General features: G+C 39.7%; 4 protein-coding genes across 8 annotated transcripts in view; 2 read left to right on the forward strand and 2 right to left on the reverse strand.

The window, feature by feature from the left end:
- Positions 1–85: 85 nt before the first annotated feature.
- On the reverse strand, positions 86–2,421 carry LOC125978774 (E3 ubiquitin-protein ligase TRIM39-like). The gene is made up of 5 exons (XM_049736439.2): positions 2,122–2,421; positions 1,802–2,035; positions 1,700–1,722; positions 1,499–1,632; positions 86–984 (listed from the first exon to the last, which is right to left on the reverse strand). Exons 1-5 carry the CDS (start codon positions 2,212–2,214, stop codon positions 383–385), a joined length of 1,086 nt encoding a protein of 361 aa, XP_049592396.1. The 5' UTR covers positions 2,215–2,421; the 3' UTR covers positions 86–382.
- LOC125978885 (E3 ubiquitin/ISG15 ligase TRIM25) lies at positions 2,245–2,855 on the reverse strand. The gene has a single exon (XM_049736730.1). The coding sequence runs from the start codon at positions 2,845–2,847 to the stop codon at positions 2,245–2,247; it is 603 nt and encodes a 200-aa protein (XP_049592687.1). The 5' UTR covers positions 2,848–2,855.
- Positions 2,856–3,771: 916 nt separating this feature from the next.
- Positions 3,772–9,812, forward strand: aldh18a1 (aldehyde dehydrogenase 18 family, member A1). The gene is made up of 17 exons (XM_049736315.1): positions 3,772–3,927; positions 4,442–4,549; positions 5,017–5,168; positions 5,239–5,388; positions 5,470–5,574; positions 5,666–5,824; positions 6,114–6,204; positions 6,506–6,630; positions 6,717–6,861; positions 6,965–7,038; positions 7,452–7,551; positions 7,694–7,914; positions 8,004–8,141; positions 8,227–8,422; positions 8,570–8,691; positions 8,818–9,100; positions 9,189–9,812. Exons 2-17 carry the CDS (start codon positions 4,453–4,455, stop codon positions 9,368–9,370), a joined length of 2,340 nt encoding a protein of 779 aa, XP_049592272.1. The 5' UTR covers positions 3,772–3,927; positions 4,442–4,452; the 3' UTR covers positions 9,371–9,812.
- A 768-nt stretch (positions 9,813–10,580) lies between these two features.
- The window catches only part of LOC125978719 (arginyl-tRNA--protein transferase 1), a 31,511-nt gene continuing 21,044 nt past the window's right edge, over positions 10,581–21,047 (forward strand). Inside the window, exons 1-8 of one of the 5 annotated variants that reach the window (XM_049736334.2) lie at positions 10,581–10,779; positions 11,668–11,731; positions 11,866–11,928; positions 12,051–12,154; positions 12,262–12,480; positions 14,784–14,983; positions 16,999–17,127; positions 18,186–18,314. In XM_049736334.2, coding sequence (XP_049592291.1) covers positions 10,683–10,779; positions 11,668–11,731; positions 11,866–11,928; positions 12,051–12,154; positions 12,262–12,480; positions 14,784–14,983; positions 16,999–17,127; positions 18,186–18,314 — 1,005 coding nt within the window. In that variant the 5' untranslated portion in view covers positions 10,581–10,682. Of the gene's footprint in view, positions 10,780–11,667; positions 11,732–11,865; positions 11,929–12,050; positions 12,155–12,261; positions 12,481–14,777; positions 14,984–16,998; positions 17,128–18,185; positions 18,315–21,047 lie in introns of all 5 variants that reach the window. The other 4 variants (XM_049736333.2, XM_049736335.2, XM_049736336.2 and 1 more) reach the window with 4 other exon arrangements.

Consider the following 21,047-nt stretch of genomic DNA (forward strand, 5'->3'; position numbering starts at 1 on the left):
TCCTTATTTTCTTTATGAGATGAACAAGAATACACACAAAGATGCGGTGTCACACTCATACTGATTGGTTAAATTTTCCCTGTGAGTCGCCCCCTGCAAAGTAAACTGACACTAAAGGCACACATGACCTCGGTGTTGTCATTTATGTAGTGAAAAGAATAAGCAAAGCACGGCGGGTCAGTAACTCTGCAAACTGCATGAGAGTGGTTTGCCCCAGAAATGAATGGATTAAATATTTACAGTGTATTGTGGTGTCAGTTACTGACTCTAATCATGAAAAATACTGAAGTAAAACACACAAACTGAACGCTCATATATAAAAGAATTATCATTATCTGACATCCAACATTCTTTTTAGACTGTAATATGACAAATTAAAAAGTCACTCGTCACCTCCATCTGTGTTAACACTCCAGTCCCAGGGGTCATTGATCCAAAACATGGTCAAGGGCTGCCTGTTCAGTCCATTCACATCAATGCAAGGGTTAAACATTGGGAAAAGTGGCTCTTTGCACTCCACGTAGAAAGAGTGAAGTAGAGTCATGGTGTCTGCATTGTAGAACGACAGTTCCCCCTTTGGGAGATTTGCCAGTATGCCCAACTTTCTGACTTTCTTCCCAACTTGGAGTTGTTTCTCCTGCGTGTCGTGGCACGCCATATATTGTCCCTCACTATGGTAGATGCACCAGGAAGTCTTATTCACACCTAGACCAGAAGGTCTTGGACTCAGACAAATGTCTCTAGTGACTGGACCGGTGGTCACACCAATCAGCCAGTATGGTTTCTCCTGTACGATGACTTCCCAGTAGTGTCGGCCAGTCGTAAAACTCTTTTGAGCCAAAACGCTGTATTGGGAATCATATGGTTGAATGGTTGGAGCCCATATACTGTTTGGTTGCACTCTCCAGCACACTTGTCTCCCATCTTGGGATACCTCCAGCTTTGGGTGGGCTGTTTTCAAGTCGAGAGAAGGACAACTTAGATCTGAAAGAACAAATGAATATCCAGGAGACAATTAGGAAGTTGATCTTTGAGAACCTCAACTTTTTTTCCAGAGCTTTAGCTCCGCCTCCTGTCCCCCACCCGACACTCAGTGGCATTGAACTGTAGGTGCACCTCAGCTGCTATCACCTTTGTCACTACATAAACCAGTGCAATGAACAACTAAGCTGCAAAATGTGGTACAATTTGGAATACAACCTAAATTTGCATATAGGTTATGCTTCAGAATTTTGAGAGAAAAAAAAATCAAATGGAACGAAATGCAAGCACCTGGCTCCTCATGGAAATGCAAAATATTATCAATTGAAATATAATGTTACATACAGTTCATAATATTCTACAATGGTAACTGTTTGAAGCCCGAGCAAATTTATTTACATTATTTACTATGAGTCAAATATTTTGAAATTCACATAGCCTTTATGTAGTCACCCAGCATCACATAAATGATTGCATAAGACATAATTCCTTGACTGTATAAGATTATTTTACTTACAGGACCACATTCGAGGAAAATGTTGCGAAAGAGCCACTGACAGGTCATCCACAAGCTTCTCCACTGTTCTCAACTTGTCAGGTTCACACAGGTCTCGGTCCATTTGTTGAATGGGTGCCAACTTTGGAGGGTCACTACAATGAAATAGATGTCAAAACAATCGATTTTGAAAATGAAAACATGAATGACAAACATACTCACCACAGATTCTGCGTGGTAACTTGCTGTAGAAAGAAAATAACTTGAGCTATGCACATGACATTGGAACAAAGGTTTGATGTGACCCACAATGTTTCAACATACCTGTATGAAGCTTAAGTCATGTGTTTCTTGTAAGAGTAATTTACTAGAAACTCTGAGTTGGTCTATCTCCTTAATGCGGGCCTCCACGATTCCTCTCTGCGCTTCCAGCCACTCGCTCATGCATTCTTCTTCTGCATCAATGATCTGCATCATCAGACGCTCGTCGCCATCCAGCACAACTCGGATCCTGTTGTACTTATCTGAGATCCTCTCTCTAAAATCCGCTGCAGACATCTGAAAACATGAAAAGAATACACAAAAATCATCTGAAATGCAAAAATGTCCATATTATTTGTATTTTTTTTTTAAATTGACAGTACCACTGTTTGTGTATACATGAACTCCAAGTCCTTAATGGCGTTCTCTGCTTCACATCTCATCTGGAGCAATTGTTTCACAGTTGTCTCCAACATGCTCTAAAAAGAGAAATACAAGTCATTCTTTTAAATGAAATCCTGGCATAGAAATATGCCATGAATGACCTTTAAATCGGTGCAGGCTTCATGTAGCTGGGCAGCTCTGTGATTCTTGTGTGCACCAACCAGGACACACAAACAGCAAACAGGGACTCTGTCCTCCAAGCAAAAGAGCTTAAGCTCGTCACGATGCTCTTTGCATTTTAAAGACAGCAGATCCTGTGTCACCTCCACCACAGTGTGCTCCCTCAGTGCAGCTCTTTGCTCGTGCAACAATGCATGAGCCTGGCACAGAGATGCGTCACAGGTCAGGCAGGTCCTGATAGCTTCTGATGGCGTCTCTATGCAGTGGTCGCAGCGGATAGTTGACGACAATTTAGTTTCTGTCAGTAGCGCCGACGTTGATGATTTGATACTGAAGTCCTTCACTTTGCTTTGTAGGCTTGCATCGATCTCCAGGGTGAGGTTGGATGGTAGCAGGATCTGACACTCTGGGCAGAAAAGTGGAGCCCCCTCACAGACAGCTTGTATGCAGGTCAGACAAAAGTAATGTCTGCATGGGAGTTTCACAGGATCTGTAAATAAATCCTGGCAAGCAGGGCACTTCAGAGTTTCTTCGGCAGTCCCCATAGCTCTGCTCAGAGTTGCAATGGTGGCTCAGCAAAAATGCCTTGTGTTGCTTCTCCTGCTCATAAATGTTTCACAGGCCTCTTTCTGCATGCACAACCAATCACGTGCCTCAGTATCACCTTACTAAAGATGTGCTGATATGTTTCCTGATCTGGCTCACTCTGAGACAACGCACAAAAATAGATTTTTTGTACACTGAAACTCAAACATTGATCTAGCAAGCAACATATACCGTACTAGTTAGATAGATATGATATCCATAGAGTTTAAAAACTATTTAAAACATATTTTTATTGCACATGAAAACATGAATAACAGACATTGAAATAATGAGATATAAATGAGCTTAGATTGTGATGGAGATTCAAACATATTTGTAATAGTCACATTGATCACTCCAAATTGTTATCAAGTGTGATTGTGAGCGTGAAGTGATTCAGATTCATTCACCATATTAAATGTAACTCGTACTTTTTGCACCCCCTTTACAGTTTACAAATGTAGTACAGTACACACAATATACATACATATATTTTGTATACAAATTGTAATGTATATGTTTGAGGAACTTTGTGCAATAATATATATTTACAATAAATTTATTGCGCAATTCTACTATTTGATAATAGTTTTAGTCGATTTTCTAGCCTGTAAATGTCAACCACCAATTTTTATCAGTCAACAAAGTTAAAGTACGTTGAATTATTCAAATAAAAAAAAATAACCATGCACGTTCAAATGTATTAGATCCTTGATAACAATTGCTAATATTTATTTTACCACACTCTGTGATACAAGTTATTTTCAGCTGCAAGTTTACAGTACGTATTTCAGTAGTTACGTCCTTCTACTACTGTATTTTTGCGTACGCAAAAAATACAATAGAGTACGCAGTGCTGCGTAACCGGAAAGCTTACGCAAACTTCCTTTGTGAATTGAAGTCACGACGTTCTAACCGTAAACGTGGCCACCCCGGCTGTGGATGTGGCAGCTTGTGCCTCCAGCCTGACTACGTGTCTTTGCTCCTGAAGTTTACTCAAGTGCATTTGGGCAGGGTTTTTCACTTTTGATCTTCGCGAGGTAGGGACTGTTCCCCTCAATTTTTGCTCTTTTTTCACTATTTGCATGTAGTGGCAAAATAACTTGAGCTAATGCTAAGCTAGCTGACATATGCAAATCTCGGCTTCGCATGTTTAGAATAGCGTGCAACCTGAAACACGCTGTAATGCCACTGTTTATGTTTATGTGAGATTTATTTATTTGAGTGCCACCCACTGTCTGGATATTATATCTTTGCACGAGCAGTTCATCAACCAAAAAACCTTAATCAATAGATCCTGTCAATTTCTTTTCCTCAAGTTCAGGCACTGTTGTTGACAAAAACATGCATGCATCCATCTGTCCGTTTTCTATACTGCGTGTCCCTATTAGGGTCGCGTTTTAACCAGCGCTTGTCACAAATTTAGATTGAGAGACGGGTTACACTTTGCTGCTCTTGGCCAGACATCATATCCAGCAGGTGCCACTTTTTAGATTTGGCCAGAAGTGCTGCATTAAATGAACATTGCTTTGCATTTCTCACACTTGATCTTAGGTTTCGGTGCCATGTTTGCCAGACTCCACTTGTGTTCTCACTTGCCATCCAGAATTCGGCAAGTGAAAGTCAATCCTGCCTCTATCAGAACATTTTCCCAAGCAAAATGTAAGTAACACACATTTACTAAATTTACAACGAGTTAACTCATGAATTGAAGTTAGCTTTAGTTCAGGGGTGTCAAACTCATTTTTTTCACGGGCCGCATTGTAGTCATAGCTTCTTTCGGAGGGCCATTATGACTGTCAACCCAGATAAATGTATGAGCACCTCATATTATATACAGTAAAAGCTACAAAACAAACTGACAAATAACTCGTTTTCAAATCAGACGAGTAAAAACTGGTCAAATATTTAAAAAATATATATATTAAAAGTGAAGACAATTTGCAATTCTAGTAATGACACGAATTTGATGCACAATTTGTCTTCGCTGGTCACATAAAATGATGTGATGGGCCGTATCTGGCCCCCGGGCCTAGAGTTTGACACCTGTGCTTTAGTTGATCTTTTAAATGACTTTCATGATTTTCCGGTAAACTTTTAACCATTTCATCCCCAATGTGCACTTACAGTCTCACAACCACGCTCCCATGGCAAGTCTTTTGCCCATCGGAGTGAGTTGAAGCAAGCCAAGCGCATCGTGGTGAAACTAGGAAGTGCTGTGGTAACACGAGGAGATGAGTGTGGCCTGGCGCTGGGGCGACTTGCCTCCATAGTTGAGCAGGTAATGCACAATTGGAGTTAAGAAGTTAAATTCAAGATGCTAACTCATCATCATTGCTGTATCCTGTCAGGTGGCCGTGCTGCAGAATCAAGGGAGGGAGATGATGATTGTCACCAGTGGTGCCGTGGCATTCGGGAAGCAGAGATTAAGACATGAAATCCTCCTGTCCCAAAGCGTCAGACAAGCTTTACATTCAGGCCAGAACCAGCTGAAGGAAATGGTGTTGTATACGTTTATTAGATAAGAATCTGTTAAATATTCCATAGACATTTTTGTGAGTATTTTTTTGTTTTTTTTGCAGGCAATTCCAGTTTTGGAGGCAAGAGCTTGTGCAGCTGCTGGACAGAGCGGTCTGATGGCATTGTATGAAGCCATGTTTACCCAATATAGCATCTGCACTGCACAAGTATGCACTTGAGCTTTTTTTTTTAAATTATTTTAAGCTAAAAGGTGTTTGAAAGTAAGTGTCACTAAATATTGTGTGTTAATTTCTACAGATTTTAGTCACAAATTTGGATTTTCATGATGAGCAGAAGCGGCGCAACCTTAACAGCACACTTCTTGAACTTCTGCGGATGAACATCGTCCCCATCATTAACACCAATGATGCCGTTGTGCCTCCCCCTGTTCCCAAGAGTGACCTACAGGGAGTAAATGTGGGTACTGTGTGAAGGGCATGCTGGGAATGCTAAGTGTGGGAAATGTTGTGTATGGGTATGTTAGGCCAAAAAAAACTGATATTACGTTTTTACTCATTACAACATGCAGTTTAATTTTACATTCAGGTATTGTAATTTTCAATTTTCCTGCTTGTGTTATCTTGAAGAAGGTGAACTTTGAACTACTTCATGTGACTTGCTGGTTTTTATTGTCTTATAACATGTTTTTTTTTTCAATTAGCATTTTTTCCTTCCAGCCTAATCAAAATGATTTTATGTATTTCAGGTAATAAGCATCAAAGACAATGACAGCTTAGCCGCCCGTCTGGCTGTTGAAATGAAAGTGGACCTGCTAATTGCCCTGTCGGATGTCCAAGGTACAGATGGTTGTCCGAAATATTAAAATGATTGATTTCAGTTTCTATTGAGTGGCGACCAGTTTAAGTTGTGCCTCACCTACCACCCAAAGTCAGATAGCTATAGAAAATAAATATATGTATTTATTAGTTATTAACACGTTATTCAACTAAACTCAACCCATCTTTATTAATATAGTGTGTTTACAAAGCAAAAGTAATCGGTCAAATATGTTTGTCTTTATCTTCAAATTTTTTGCTTTCAAGCCAATGTCTGTATAGCTGGATGTAAACTTAACTGTGAAAAAAACTTCTTCTGCAGGCCTATATGACAGGCCACCAGGAACAGATGATGCTAAACTTATTGATATCTTCTACCCTGGAGACCAACAATCCATCACGTATGGAACCAAGTCCAGATCTGGCCTTGGTGGCATGGAAGCCAAGGTTCATGCAACAAACACAATATTTAAATTAATAAAAAAGGAGGGGCTCTTGATGATAAAATGTCCACCATTTTTTCCCCAATACAGGTTAAATCAGCACTGTGGGCACTCCAGGGTGGGTCATCCGTAGTCATTGCCAACGGCACGGATCCCAAAGTCACAGGCCATGTCATAACAGACATTGTGGAGGGGAAGAAAGTGGGGACCTTTTTCTCTGAAGTAAAACCAGCAGGTGTGTTGAGATAAATGCAAATGGAAATTGTTCATGATCATGTATTTTCATAATGAGTTATTTTAATATTTGTGGATTTTACCTGTACTCTTGTCACCATCAGGTCCCACTGTGGAGCAGCAGACAGAGATGGCCCGTATTGCTGGGAGAACTCTGGCTTCACTTTTACCAGAGCAGGTGAGTTTCTCCTTCCCTCATGAAGTTAAAAATCTCATTTAGCTAATATTCATGTGAGGTGGCAGTATATTATCTGACTCAAAATCTTGCCAAATTGCTGGCAAGGATTCGGTGAGCATGTGAAACATACACAATACAAATGTAAAAGCAGATTTTTTTTTAAATATACAATATTTGTTTCACTTGTTTTGCCATAGCTCGGCCAACATTGTGAACTAACTCAAAATAACAAGCAATTTAGCTAATGATAGCTACAGAAAAAAGACACCTTCCGTGTATGTTTCCAAATTAGTTGCTAGAGTGCTAGAAACCTTAGATATATTTTTTAAGGCTGGCATAAGACACAACTAAATTTTCCCATTCAAACCGGTTTCTGTGACGGTGGTAATTGTGCACGTTTTATGCATACCCAGAGAGGAGAAATCATCTGCAGTCTTGCCGAGTTGCTTACAGAGAAAAAGGATGAGATTCTCAGTGCCAACAAGAGAGACATGGAGTTGGCAACGTCCTCAGGTAAAGATGATAAACAAGGTTATGTGAACGTCTGAAATCCACCTATGCACGAGTTCAGGCACAAAAAAGTACTCCATGTGAATCTTCTAAATGTGGCATTTTGTAATTATTATCCTAATGTACTCGCTGGAATTCTTTACAGGTCGTTTATCCCAGGCTCTGATTGACCGGCTGAGTCTCTCGACAGCTAAACTTAACAGCCTGGCCATCGGCCTGCGTCAGCTTGCCGTGTCCTCCAGGGATAGTGTGGGCCGGGTGCTGCGGAGGACCAGGATAGCTAACAACTTGGAGTTGGAGCAGATCACTGTTCCTATCGGTGTCCTGCTGGTGATCTTTGAGTCACGGCCCGACTGCCTCCCACAAGTAATTATCACTGGAATGTGTTTGTGCTCATAATATCGTGTCTTCATGGCAATTTTTGTTTACAATCGGATCTATAATGTGTGTTTCAGGTGTCTGCTTTGGCCATTGCAAGCGGAAATGCTTTGCTGCTGAAGGGTGGCAAGGAAGCTTCCAACACCAACCGAATTTTGCATCAACTCACGCAGGAGGCACTTTCTATTCATGGAGTAGCAGATGCTATTCAACTGGTGAGATTGAAAGTGTTAAATTATGTGCAATATCGGCCCATTATTTTTTCCTGATGTTCTTGTTTTAATTGACCGGATCATGCAGGTTAGCACACGAGAAGAAGTTGAAGACTTATGCAGACTGGAAACAATCATTGACTTGATCATTCCGAGAGGTTCATCGCAATTGGTGCGAGACATCCAGAGAGCAGCAAAGGGGATTCCCGTACTGGGCCACAGTGAGGGTATCTGCCACGTCTACATTGACAGTGAAGCAAGCATTGACAAAGCTGTTGAAATTGGTATGTACTCGTCGCTTGGTGTGTCTGCATTGTGTGTGTGTGTGTGTGTGTGTGTGTGTGAAAGATTATAAAAAAAAATATATATAACTTTTGTATGACATGCAAACACCACATTTTTGTGTTGAATATGTATGCATTTGATTCCAGTCCGAGACTCTAAATGTGACTACCCTGCGGCGTGCAATGCCATGGAAACCCTCCTCGTTCATAGAGACTTGTTGCGAACTCCAATGTTTGACCAGATCATCGATATGCTCAGAACAGAACAAGTGAGACAAACATTGCAATTTCTGTGACTTTTTTCATTCAACCTTATTCGGTTGTAATATTTTTCACTTCCCCTTATTTAGCTTGTAACGAAGAACTGTTCTGTTACCTCGTTTTCATTACTTCAGGTAAAGATTCACGCCGGTCCCCGGTTTGCATCGTATTTAACATTCAGCCCATCTGAGGTGAAGTCCCTGCGGACAGAGTACGGTGATCTGGAGTGCTGCATTGAAGTGGTGGACAGCATGCAGGAGGCTGTGGACCATATCCATAAATATGGCAGCTCCCACACCGATGTCATCGTAACAGAAAACGAAGAGACAGCTGAGCAGTTCCTGCAGCAAGTGGATAGTGCTTGCGTATTCTTCAATTCGAGCTCTCGTTTTGCCGATGGCTACCGCTTTGGTCTCGGTACGGATGATATTGATTTAACTGTATAATTGAAAAAAAAAAAACTGATGAAAGAAAATAAAAGTCAATTGAATTTTTCTCTTTGTAGGTGCTGAGGTGGGGATCAGTACAGCACGCATCCATGCCAGAGGTCCAGTGGGGTTAGAGGGGCTACTGACCACCAAATGGGTCCTTCGAGGAGAAGGTCATACTGTGGCTGACTTCTCTGAGCACGGAAGTATGAAATACCTTCATGAAAACATCCCTGTTCCCCAGGGGAGCTTCAGCTAGGCTCTTGATCCAGACTACTTTCATTGACTCTTAATTTGCCAATGTCAGTCGCATCCAAAGGTTTGTGTCTGAGAGTAGCACGTATGTTGCTGCTACCTCTTCATTTCTTGTAAGAATCAAGTGTAATTGCAGAAAGCTTGTGTGCAGAACCGAGGTTATTTGTACCAAATGATGGTTCTTGGAAACCTGTGCAAACACTTTGACTCTAATAAGGAAAAATGTTATGTCCAAGCATATATACCCAACAACTCAGTTTTATCCCCAGTGATGAAAAGGTCAGCAGTGGCACAGTGGGGGGTTTTAACTTATTTTTCTACAAACTCTATTGTCGCCTTTTTGTAATTAACTAGAGAATTATGCAGTGCTGTGTTGCCGGTTTTCTTTTATGCCCTTTCTTCTTGTTATGGATTATTTGAATAAATATTCACTTTGGTAACTTTGATTAATTTGTTATTTCTTGTTTTATTTCTGTTAGTTATTATACTTCCTGTTTTATTATGCACTCATAAATCAATATAACCATGGAGAAACGTGAACATTAAACAGAGGTCTTCCCCAAAAGTGACCTAAATTTAAGATTTTTTCTTATGGTGTGTCAGATGTGAAAATGATCTGTGGCCATTGCGTTGTCTGGCGGCAGCCTAATAGCGAGCTTTGTGTTTTCATCCAATTCATCCATCTCAAAAACCTAAAAACATACAGGCAAGGTGTATTTTTTTTTGTGATTGCAATTATTTGCTAATTTATCAATTTTCTGCTGTGTTGTTTTGTTGGCTCCTACAAGACGTCAGTTCAGTCCTGATTCTCCAGTCAGCTTTTTTTCTTCATAAGAGCACAATGCATTTTAATAATTAAGTACGAAGTATTTAGTGTGTACTTTATTTCTCTCTATTTAATTGAAGGTTTGAATCACGGTTTTTACACAATTAGCTGTGCAGAAAGAATGTGAGGGTCTGTGTTGACTTAACCTAGTTTATTAGGAGGAAAAAGGAAAATCCCCCGGATACTTGCTAATGACGTCACTAGTGTGGGCCGGCTGCCACTGGCTCGGGAACAAAATAATAGCGGCAATAAAATATTAAAATATTAAAAACGTTTTTGTTTTTCATAATGGTGTCATAACCCTATTGGTACATTTCCATTTGATTTGTTTATTATAACGGCAAAGCGTTCTGAGCAAAGTTGTGTTCGTAGTTATGGTCTAAATAAAGTTTTTCCTTTTATTTATTTTTTTGCACGACGCTCCTGAGCTACTGTAGTTGTGTGACCTGCGTCCCCCTCCATTCATCCGTCATCAGTTTTCGCTCTAAACATGGCACGAAACAATTATACTATCGTCGAATATTTTGGAGGAGAGGACGGTTACCGCTGTGGTTACTGCAAAAATGAAAAGGGAAACTTTTCTCACGGTAAGTCAGTGTCTTATTTGGAAATGACCATGCTAACAAACTAGCCCTTCCTGTCAGCGAACACATTTGCCAATCCCTTATGTTGTAATATTGTCAGTCATTGAAATATGATTTTTTTTTTTAAATGCATACTGCAGTGACAGACGGCGTTGCTCTGGCAGGACTGGGAATGTTACCATTTTAACCGTTGTGTTTTTATATTTACCCTAAACTTTCTAATTCCATCCCGAAAACTAATCAGCTAGCATCAATTCAAATAACATGCGGCTTAAAATCAGACCAGTCTTGTGTGCAATTTTGTTTATTTGGCACATTGATGCTGTCGTTTTCTCATGATAAACGCTACAACATGAGCAGTCATCGACAGCTGGTGTTGCCAACTAGCATCGAGCTAGCCACTTGCACCGCGTATACGTACTTGCCAACTCTGGTTTGTGAAAAAAAAAGGGAGATTTCCTTTTCATCGGCGTGAAAAATAGCGAGATGTTTTTTCATCGGTGTATCGGCTGACAATTTCTTTGGGCGGAGGGACGGGGTGTTGTTCGTCAACCGGTTTATCAACATGGACAAGTTACATTCCAAAAGTGCAATGCGTATTTTATATAGATTCATAAAACATGTTCATGCCGGTCTTTTACATACTATTTTTTTCCTGAGGTGCACTTCGAAATAATGTTTTTTACTTGGATTTGATTCATTTAGAGTACAGGTAGCAATAATGTGCATGTAGGCAGACGCGACTATTGGCAAATGTACTATAGTGTGAGAATTATGAAGAGCATAAATAAATATTCTCATATTACTTCTTTGGCTCTGTTCTCAAAGATCAAAAACAATTACAATGTATTTCAGCATTGTGGCTTGATGATGCAAACATTTTTTCTTCAGGTATGTGGTCTCACTCCATGACAGTACAAGACTACCAAGACCTCATAGACCGAGGATGGAGAAGGTACCAAGCAATTTATTTATGGCTTTCAACTATTTTCAAATCACAAACGTCACACACTACCATAGTGAAGCCCAGTTTAACCTCATTTATATATTTTTAGTTAGACCTTATCCTTCTCTTTTCGTTTTGAATAGAAGCGGTAAATATGTTTACAAGCCCATCATGAACAAGACATGCTGTCCACAATATCCTATCAGGTAATGATCTCCAAACATGATCATGTAGTCTTGTATGCTCATTATTTGTTTTAATTAGATAACTACTGGAAATATTTGTTTGAAAGCATTGTAACCAGAACTGATTATCTGTGCTCTTCAAGATGCCATACTGTGAAATTTAAGCCTTCCAAATCCCATAAGAAAATCTTGAAGAAGTTCAATAAATACATTTGTAAAGGAGTAATACCAAAAGAGCATGAAGTTGGTAAGTATTTTTGTGAATATTTCTTGTGAATATGTTTTGTGCCTGTTGTTATTGCATAATTTTATCCCCCACTTGTTTTATGTAGATTTTTTTTTTGCTTTTTGTAGCGCAACCAATGGATTCAGTGTGTGAAGTTGCAGGTCCTAAAGAACCAAGTAAAAAAATGGAGTGCGCTATTACGGATGTCCAAAAGGAGTTAGCAGAGTGTCCGGCTGTGACAAATGTTGAGAGGAATGAGACAGACGTCACTCCAACTGGCTCAGAGCCATCTAGAAAAGAGCCAGCCTCTGTCTCGGAGGGCAGAACAACCACAGCCCCAAAACCTGGTAAGAAATCAAGTTACATATTATGTGACAGTCCTGCTCTTGGGTGGTAAATGTAGCTGAAACTGGAGCAGTGGTTTTATTGTATGTCCTTATTACATTGTCATCTTATCTCTTCTTCCCCTTCAAAAAATTATAGGTGGTGTCACTAGGTAGCTTTAATTACATTTTGGTGTGTTTCCATCAAAGAGTGACTCTATTTCAGTTCTGGGTGCGGAGCTAATGTCAGATTACCAAAAGTACATGAACGCTGCAAACAATGCGACTGTGCAAATAGCCAGTGAATCTGATCGAGCATTCTCAAAGTTTGGTACCAATAGTATGCAGGGCTTTCTCTGACGGTATGTGAAATAATCAGCAAATATTGTTGCAAGCCTGCAGTTGCGTTGTGGAAGTTGCGAGCTCTACTTTTCAATAGTTTGCAATGTCATGAAGATAACAGTGTGGGATTTGTGATGGGTTGTGGAGGAAAAAAGGCAAAGAATAGTGGAGTTAGAGTGACCACAGTGAAAGCAGTACTTCTAGTTTCTTGTTTTGGATGGTTGTTTGTGTTGGTGTGCCCTGTGATTTACTGGCAACTAGTTCAGGGTGTCCCCCGCCTACTGCCCGATGACTGCTGGGATAGACTCCAGCACGCCCACGACCCCTGTGGGGACAAGCAGTACAGAAAATGGATGGATGGATAACCTCTATCAGGATGGTGAACTGATTTCCCTTTGTGCACTTTAGACCCCAACAATCTGTTGTTTGAGTACTTTTTGTACTTTCTGGCACTCATCTTGAACAGAGGTTTAGTTTATTCTGAAGGCAAATTAAGCCATTTGAACTGGCTTCAAACATATTTCTTAAATAATTATACGGCAACAAACAAATCACACATCAGGTTTATCTTGCAACCACACTGCAAGTGCAAAGTTCTTACAATACAGTTATCACAATACAACTCACATGCCTAATACTAATGAAAGTCTGTCTAATCATGTAAAACCCACTCTATTTACCCTTTCACAATTTATTTGTTTAACAAAAGCCCTTCTGTGTAATTAATATATAACCCACTCAAGTCCATTTTTTTTTCAGTATGGCTGTGCCCACGCTCTGTTTCAAACAAACAAAAAGGTAAAAAAAATGTTGGCGTGGAAGGATCGAGCTTTCACAGAAAATCATATTTCAAATGTAATACTTAACATGACTTTGTTATTGTCCTTTTGTTGCGGATGATTTTCCATTTTAACCTACACGAGGAACATTTTGTCATCCCAAAACAAATTGCCTCTAAAACACAGCTGAACTACCAAGTATTGAACATTAATTTATTCTGATCCTAAAGTTACGCTTTAAAAATGCGATCAGACTTTGTCATATGGGAGGATTGTGTTATTGTGACATACTGGCTTGTGCCAGAAGGAGGCAGTGTTATAACTTTGCTGCCACATTTTATATGTGTGTAGCTTCTTATTAATCCTCTACTATTATTCTTAGGCTTAATGTCAAATATTGTCCTTATACAATACTTTGCAATGGGTTAATGCAGATAATACAGTTCCATTAAACACAGGAAGGGAAACTTCTGGTTCTACATTTTCATGTGTGAAGACTGCGCTCACTTCTCACTAATTAGAAGAGAAGCATAAACAAACTCTACATTTGAGCCCGGAATTGACACTGGCTGATCCCTTTGCAGACTTAAAAATTGTCAGGCTGCACCAACGTATACAGGGGAGCCTGAAAATGTGTCATTTCTTTATTTTGTGCTGTCTTTCATGGGAAATCACATTTCAAATGTAATACTTAACATGACTTAGTGATTGTCCTTTTGATGAGGATATCCCTCGCTTACATTGATGGAGGGGAAAGTTGCAAAGTGAACTGATAGTTGCGTCTGGCAATTTGCCAATCAGGAAATGGTCCTCGTTTCCTTATTGCTCCAAACAGGATGTGGGCGTGTAAACTGTTGACATGGGATGCCCGGAGAGCGGGAGGTCTTGGCAAAAGATGGTGGTGGAAAAGGAAGAGCAGAAGAAAAGGGGGTGAGGTGGGGGTGGAGACAAGACCGCGTCACCACAGAGAATGTTAATATTATAAGTCACAATGTGATGGTGACGTCAAAAGCGGATAGTGAAAATGGAGAATGTGTTTTTACGATAATGGCAACACACACACACACACACACACACACACACACACACACACACACACACACACACACACACACACACACACACACACACACACACACACACACACACACACACACACGAGCATTGCTTTTATTACTGTCTGCTCTCTCTGGGGTGGAGGTATAGGACAAGACCCCAACCGACCCCCTTGCCGAAAGGCCAAAGAGTTAAGGAAAGAGCGGCATCACCAGAAGGAGCAGATGAAACATAGCAGCGTTGGGGTCTCCTCCACTAACCCGCCTGCTGCCACTAAGACAAACCAAACCAAAACCCTGGAAGATCTTCTCACAGAGACATGCCCTGACACTTCATCTCATTGCTTTGAGGTAAGCAATAGTGGTTTCCATTCTGATTTTGTGTGACTTGCAAGAAGCATTTGTCTGTCGTGGTGATTCCAGCAAAGCTAAATTCTTACATCCATCATCGTTCGGTTCAGTGACCTCGCAATGTTTATTATGTACAGAGGCTAGCAGCTGGCCAAAACAGAGTGAGGGAGAAAAATGCCATGTTTCCATTCAATCAAGATCAGTGGAATTACAGACTGAATGGGTCACGTTACACCGATGAGGACATTAAAACCACGGATCCCACATCAGAATAAAAGAAAAGACATGAAAATTAACTTTTAGTAGGGAGTCAAAATGATTTTGGAAATATCCTTGGCAAAGGACCTAATCTGAGGTTGGCATAGTCACATCATTCTTGGTCATAACCACGACTCAAAACAGATGCAAACACTGTCTTTTTGTTGACACACCCTTCCCATGGATTCTTGAGGATGCATAAAGAATCTGGATTCAGGGGCTTAAACTTTACTAGCTCAGAATGAGTACCCTTGGCCAAGCACACTTTATACTGAAAAGTACACTGTCCAATAGTGTGTCTTAATTTGATCGCCACTCTTGACATGCTGTACTTTATGTAATATGGTCTCATTATTCCTGGACATTCATGTCTAAAATACTGTAAGCAATCCTGCATCAAGACTTTTGATTTAGAACACTCAATGCTTTGATTAAATGATTAAATTCTCTGTATTTATTCTAGACATTCCCATAGTAAACAAATTGGGAATGGTCATAGAGCACTGACAAGAGCATTGTTAGTAAGTTAGTTAGTAAAATGGATTTGAAAATATCCAGATTTTGTGACCACATATATTTGTAAAATGATGACCATATTTGAAAACAATAGTCAAGCAGTAAAAGCAAAAATCAAATAAAAGTTTGGCGTGGCTTTGCCTGAAATTTAGATGGCTTAATTGACATTCACATTTTGCCATGACTGCTGTGAAATCCGTGGTGTTATAGTTTGTCACATACTCAATCGGTATATATGTATCCCAAGATATTGTTCCTGTGTCCGTTTGTGCTGGTGATGTCCAGCTCTCAACCACCAGAGGGCAATGTGATGACATGAATTCTGCACCCTCATGACAAGATAACGCTTTCAAATGCCATTTTCATTGGTAACACAGCTTTATAATTTGTTTTTATTTAAAATTTGAACAATGGCAAAATAGTTTAGTCAGTGATTTGGAGCTCATGTGACTCTTACCAGCCTTCATATGACGTGGAACACAGTCTAAAGGCTCCCTGAACTAACTCCAGTTTACAGTATGGTCAAATGAGCAAATTATATTGAAATCTAGTGTGAACAATTTTCAGTGGAGTAATTATTTTTGTTTGTCCCACCAGCATAAAAAAAAATATATTTTTTTGGTTATAGACTGGTGTTTTGTCCTTGTATGGTTAGGGAAAGGTGCAAGTTGGATGACATTTTCAATTCATCAACTTATAATTAGACTTACATTAATATTTTTGGCTCTATTTAAACATTCTTGGCCAGCCAAATATCCAACTAATTGTGCTATGTAGTACTATTATGATAGCCCGACCTCAACATCCAAAAACATCTCACCACTATGGTGTGACTTGTGGCGTGCCTCAAGTAGTTCATCCTGTCAAAACACATCTTCAGCACTGGAGCATAATTAAAAAGATTGAGCTTGGGAAATTTCCTTACTTTTATAAGGAATCGTTAAACTTTGAAAAATGGATGCCAATATTCACATGAGACTAGCCTTCTTCAGTCCAAATCCATTAAACTGTAGCTTCAAGCCCCCATTCTATCAGCCGAGAAGACTCAATTGACAGAGTGTCTTCTTTGGCCAATAAAAGCTCCTGGTTGAAGGAGTGGCTAGTGACACAGAGGAAGAGAATAATAGTAATTTGCTTGATATTAGAAACACTTACACGTACCAATGCTTTTCCTTTTTTTAATATTTGTGCCATCCTGCTCCCCATTTTGATGTTAACTATCTATCCATTTTTTTTTGAAGGTGAGGCTAGTGTGCGCCAATCCCCCTTGCCCGCAGTTCAAAGCCTCTTTCGACGCCTCCTACCAGGTGTACAAACTCTACCAGATGGCAATTCACAAGGACCCTCCTGACAAACCCTCCGAGAGCCAGGTCAGGGGGTGGCATAGGTCAAGCTGCTGTTGGCCTTCCCATTGCGGGTGGGAGATGATAGATAGGCATCCAGAGGAACAAAAACAAAATAGCAATAGTTATATAATCAGAATTATTTTGAGTACAATCATTTATTCGTTCTTTTCAAAGAGTCCTTTATTTTATTTGGGAGAGACGTATTGTCTCTACTCTTACTTAAGTGTGCTACATATTTGTCGATGATTCATGCCTCTTCACGGAGTATCAAAGATGTCAGTATAAGTGAAAACCATTACGTTTCAGTTGAAATCACATGTACGTATGTGTCAAAAAAAAAAAAAAAAAAAACGACAACCAAAAAGAGAGATAATGAGGTGAAAATGTTTCCATACGCCATGGTTGAGAGCAGTGTTTCTCCAGGTGTCTCGACTTGGCCTTGAGTCAGTCGGTAGGCTATTTGTTGTGGTTTGGATTTTGAGGGCTGTCTTGACAACCTAACCCAGTTTTCACAATAATCTCATTGGTGCTCCTTCTTGTGCCCAAATTCATGCTAAATTAGGTGGATAGAATATCTTGTAAAAGGGCAGAATAATTCAAATTTATTATCGACGTTCTACATAATCATGTTGGGAATGTTATGCCACAGTAGTAGCTTGCCACTCCATAAAAGTGACACAGAAAGGATTCTCAGATTAGCGCTGGAGTCTTGTTCATGGTACACTGTGCAGTCCTTGTGGAAAAGGAGTTATTGCAGTTTGACAGTATGCTTCCATGAAAAGGGTCAAGGTTATTGATCTAAAAGTCAGAGGAAGGGTTAGAATGCTCAGTCTGTGAAAACGTATTGATCCATGCACTAGCCTCATCTTCAAGTTGCTTGTCCAAATGTGAGCCATTTAAAAAAAAAATAGTGTATATTCAGTCACTTAGAATTCGATCATTTTATTCCATTCATTTCTACTTTTTCTACAGCAAAGGAAGGAATATACCGTACGTGAATTCTGGCGGTATCCACCTCCAAGCAATGTAACACAGCACTGGCTGACCCTCATTGTTTCCCCTTTTATACTTTGTGCTTGAAGGTGAGGCTAGTACCAGTCAACTTTGAGGACCCCCAATTTACCGCATCCTATGAGCAGTCTGTGGCCCTGTACAGCCGATACCAGATGGCCATTCATGGGGATGACCCCAGCGAATGTAGTGAGAGTAAGGTACTGCACGATTTTTATTCTGCACTCTCTGTAGGATATACATATTAACTTGGGTTTAATTTATTGTGGCAGTTTGTTGGTAAATAAATCCAATCAAAGTTACACTATTCTTCTCGTCTACTTAGTATAATGTGTACTTCTTGTTGAAATTTTACTGCGAAAGAGTGAAATTCCAAAGTAGAATGCATATTAAACCAAGACCCGTTAAACCAAGTGAGCTTTACATCCTCGGTGCGTGATCAATAAATTAAATATCAACCTTTTTTATGGTCTGTAGCAGTGTGCAGTATGTGTTCACCTTCCCCAATAAATGGGGAAAATAAAGTAGTCAGCATGCCGAACTGTGAAACATTTTCCACAAACTTGAGTAGGCCAATTGTGCCTGAGGACTGGAAAAATAACTATAACTCCCCAAACGTTCTGCCAGTAGTGCTGAGTAAACAACCAAAATCTTTGTCTTGTAAAAAAATAAAGCAATTTATTAATTGTAATGGCAGCATGATTTGGGAAGGAGGCAATGGCAGATTCTTTCCTAGTGCTTTACACTTGAAGCAGCTTCAGCTCCATTTTATAACCATGGAATTTGTTGGAGATGTTTTGCAAGTAGACTTGGTGATGCATATTGTAGCAAAGAGCGCATTGTCGGCGGTAAAGCAACCGCTTTCAAGGTGGCTCATCATTTGACTGATTTTCACAGTGACTTTTATAGTAGCTGACTGTAACAGTTGCTAATGGGATGCATTTTAATGCCAACCAATCTGTCATGAAGGCAAGGCAGAGGTGAATTGCTTTGCAGTGTTTGTCTCACCTCTTTTCTCCCCCCATACCGATACGAAGTCATATATTTTCTGTCATACCATACCTGGAAAGGCAACGGGCGTTATTCCTTCCACATTCACTCAAAGTTGATGCACATGCTTTAAAAAGCACTGCAAAGCACGCAGTTCACTTAGCGTGCCTACCTGTTTTGGTGAGCCGTGACTGGCTTCCATCACATGTGGCTTTCATTGTCAGGAAATGAAGAAGAAAAAAAAAAAACGGTTGCAACTGTATCCCCACTCCTGGAAAATAATCTTAACTTAAAAAGGTATACATGAAAGGGAGCAAAAACTTTAAGAATGGTGATAAAGGGGATAAGTAGATGGGGTGAGGGAGAAAAGAAAATATTTCATTTACTGAGATTATCTTTTTAGTTTAGTAGAATGTTCAAAGCTATTAAGAAATGGGTTTAACTTTAGTACAATAACAAAGATCTGTGTCCACCGCCTTTTCTCATATGGCACATATAAAAAATCGAATCTAATGGCGGCATATAGCACAGAAGAAATCGTAATTTTCTTTCACTATTCTTATTCTTATTTAATTATTTTGGTTCTATTCTACAATCTGGTGCAGTGAGCACCATTACAGATGAATCTACAATTATATAGCCTTGGGGAAATAGGCTGACTGTGTTTGTGTGTGCGTTGAATCCATTGTGAAAAACACACCATGTTTAAAGAGCACAATTATGTAGGGTCCGAGGAATTAGGTCTGAACAAATGAGTGTGTTTATACGTACCGTACGTGTGCATTGTAGACTCTAATCGTGTGCAGATGAGTGTTTACTGTTGGAAAGGGGGAAAAAATAGGAAGTGATGTGCTCCATGTGTTGCCAATGAGGATGTTCCAGAGGGTACTCGAGACACAATCTGTTTGCAGACTGTTACGCGGTTACATCGTACATGGGAAACTGGGATTGTATTCACAGCAGGCCCTGGTCACTGGATCTGCATATTAAACGGTCTAAAAATATTCTTTTTTTACACACTTACTTCATGCTAGAAATATTGCACCCCTGTTAAGATTATTTATATCGAACTGAATGTAGTCCAGTAACCAAACAGTGATTGCCAAATCACTAACGCAAGCAAAATTAGAGGGGTGGCAATTATTTCAAGGTTTTTACAAACACATTAATGCCTTTGTGAAAGTTTCTTTTATTTGCAATCAAATAAATGGATGAATAAGTTGTTGTTTGGAGACTCATGAGGCTCATGCATACTTACTTTAGCACAGTAAATTTTAAATGACAATTCATTACCCGCAGCTGTTTTTCGTAACTGTTTTTTGTGAGTTTTCAATAACAAGTGTTATTGTTTTTGCCTTCTGAGGGTACTGCCCTTTGTGGTTCTTTGCTGTTGGTAATGGGTTGACTGTAAAGTTAGTTGTGGAAAATTACAGTTTACTGGCAGTCTTAGTATTGATACTATTGTTCTTGTCATAAAAATATCAATTGTGCACACCATTAACATAATCTAAAGCAGTCCAAATCTTTTCCACCAAGAGCCATTTGTTGGATAAATACACAAACCGCCAGGCCAACTCAAGTGGTGTACTACTTTTGTGGAGAATCTCTTTAAAATGTTATCACCTGGATACAAATAGACTGGCAATACGTATGCGTCTATACATTTAAAAGTTGTGATGATAGTATAAAAAGACAAAAGGGCTTTTCTGTTGTTACTGGTTCTTTATTGAATTATGTAGTATGTCCTCAAGATGTAGATCACCTGCAAACACTGCTCTCAACCCTTGAATAAAATGCTCAAATAGAAATTCTTTACTGTTGTCATGCAATGTGAGTCTGCCAGTGGCAAAACAAACATTTGTCCCTGAAGAAATAGCCACAATTATTTTCCCAAATACCTAGACCAGGGGTGTCAAACTCTTTTTTTTCGCGGGCTGCATTGT

This window comes from Syngnathus scovelli, chromosome 12 (assembly GCF_024217435.2).
Source record: "Syngnathus scovelli strain Florida chromosome 12, RoL_Ssco_1.2, whole genome shotgun sequence".
Lineage (NCBI taxonomy): Eukaryota > Metazoa > Chordata > Actinopteri > Syngnathiformes > Syngnathidae > Syngnathus > Syngnathus scovelli.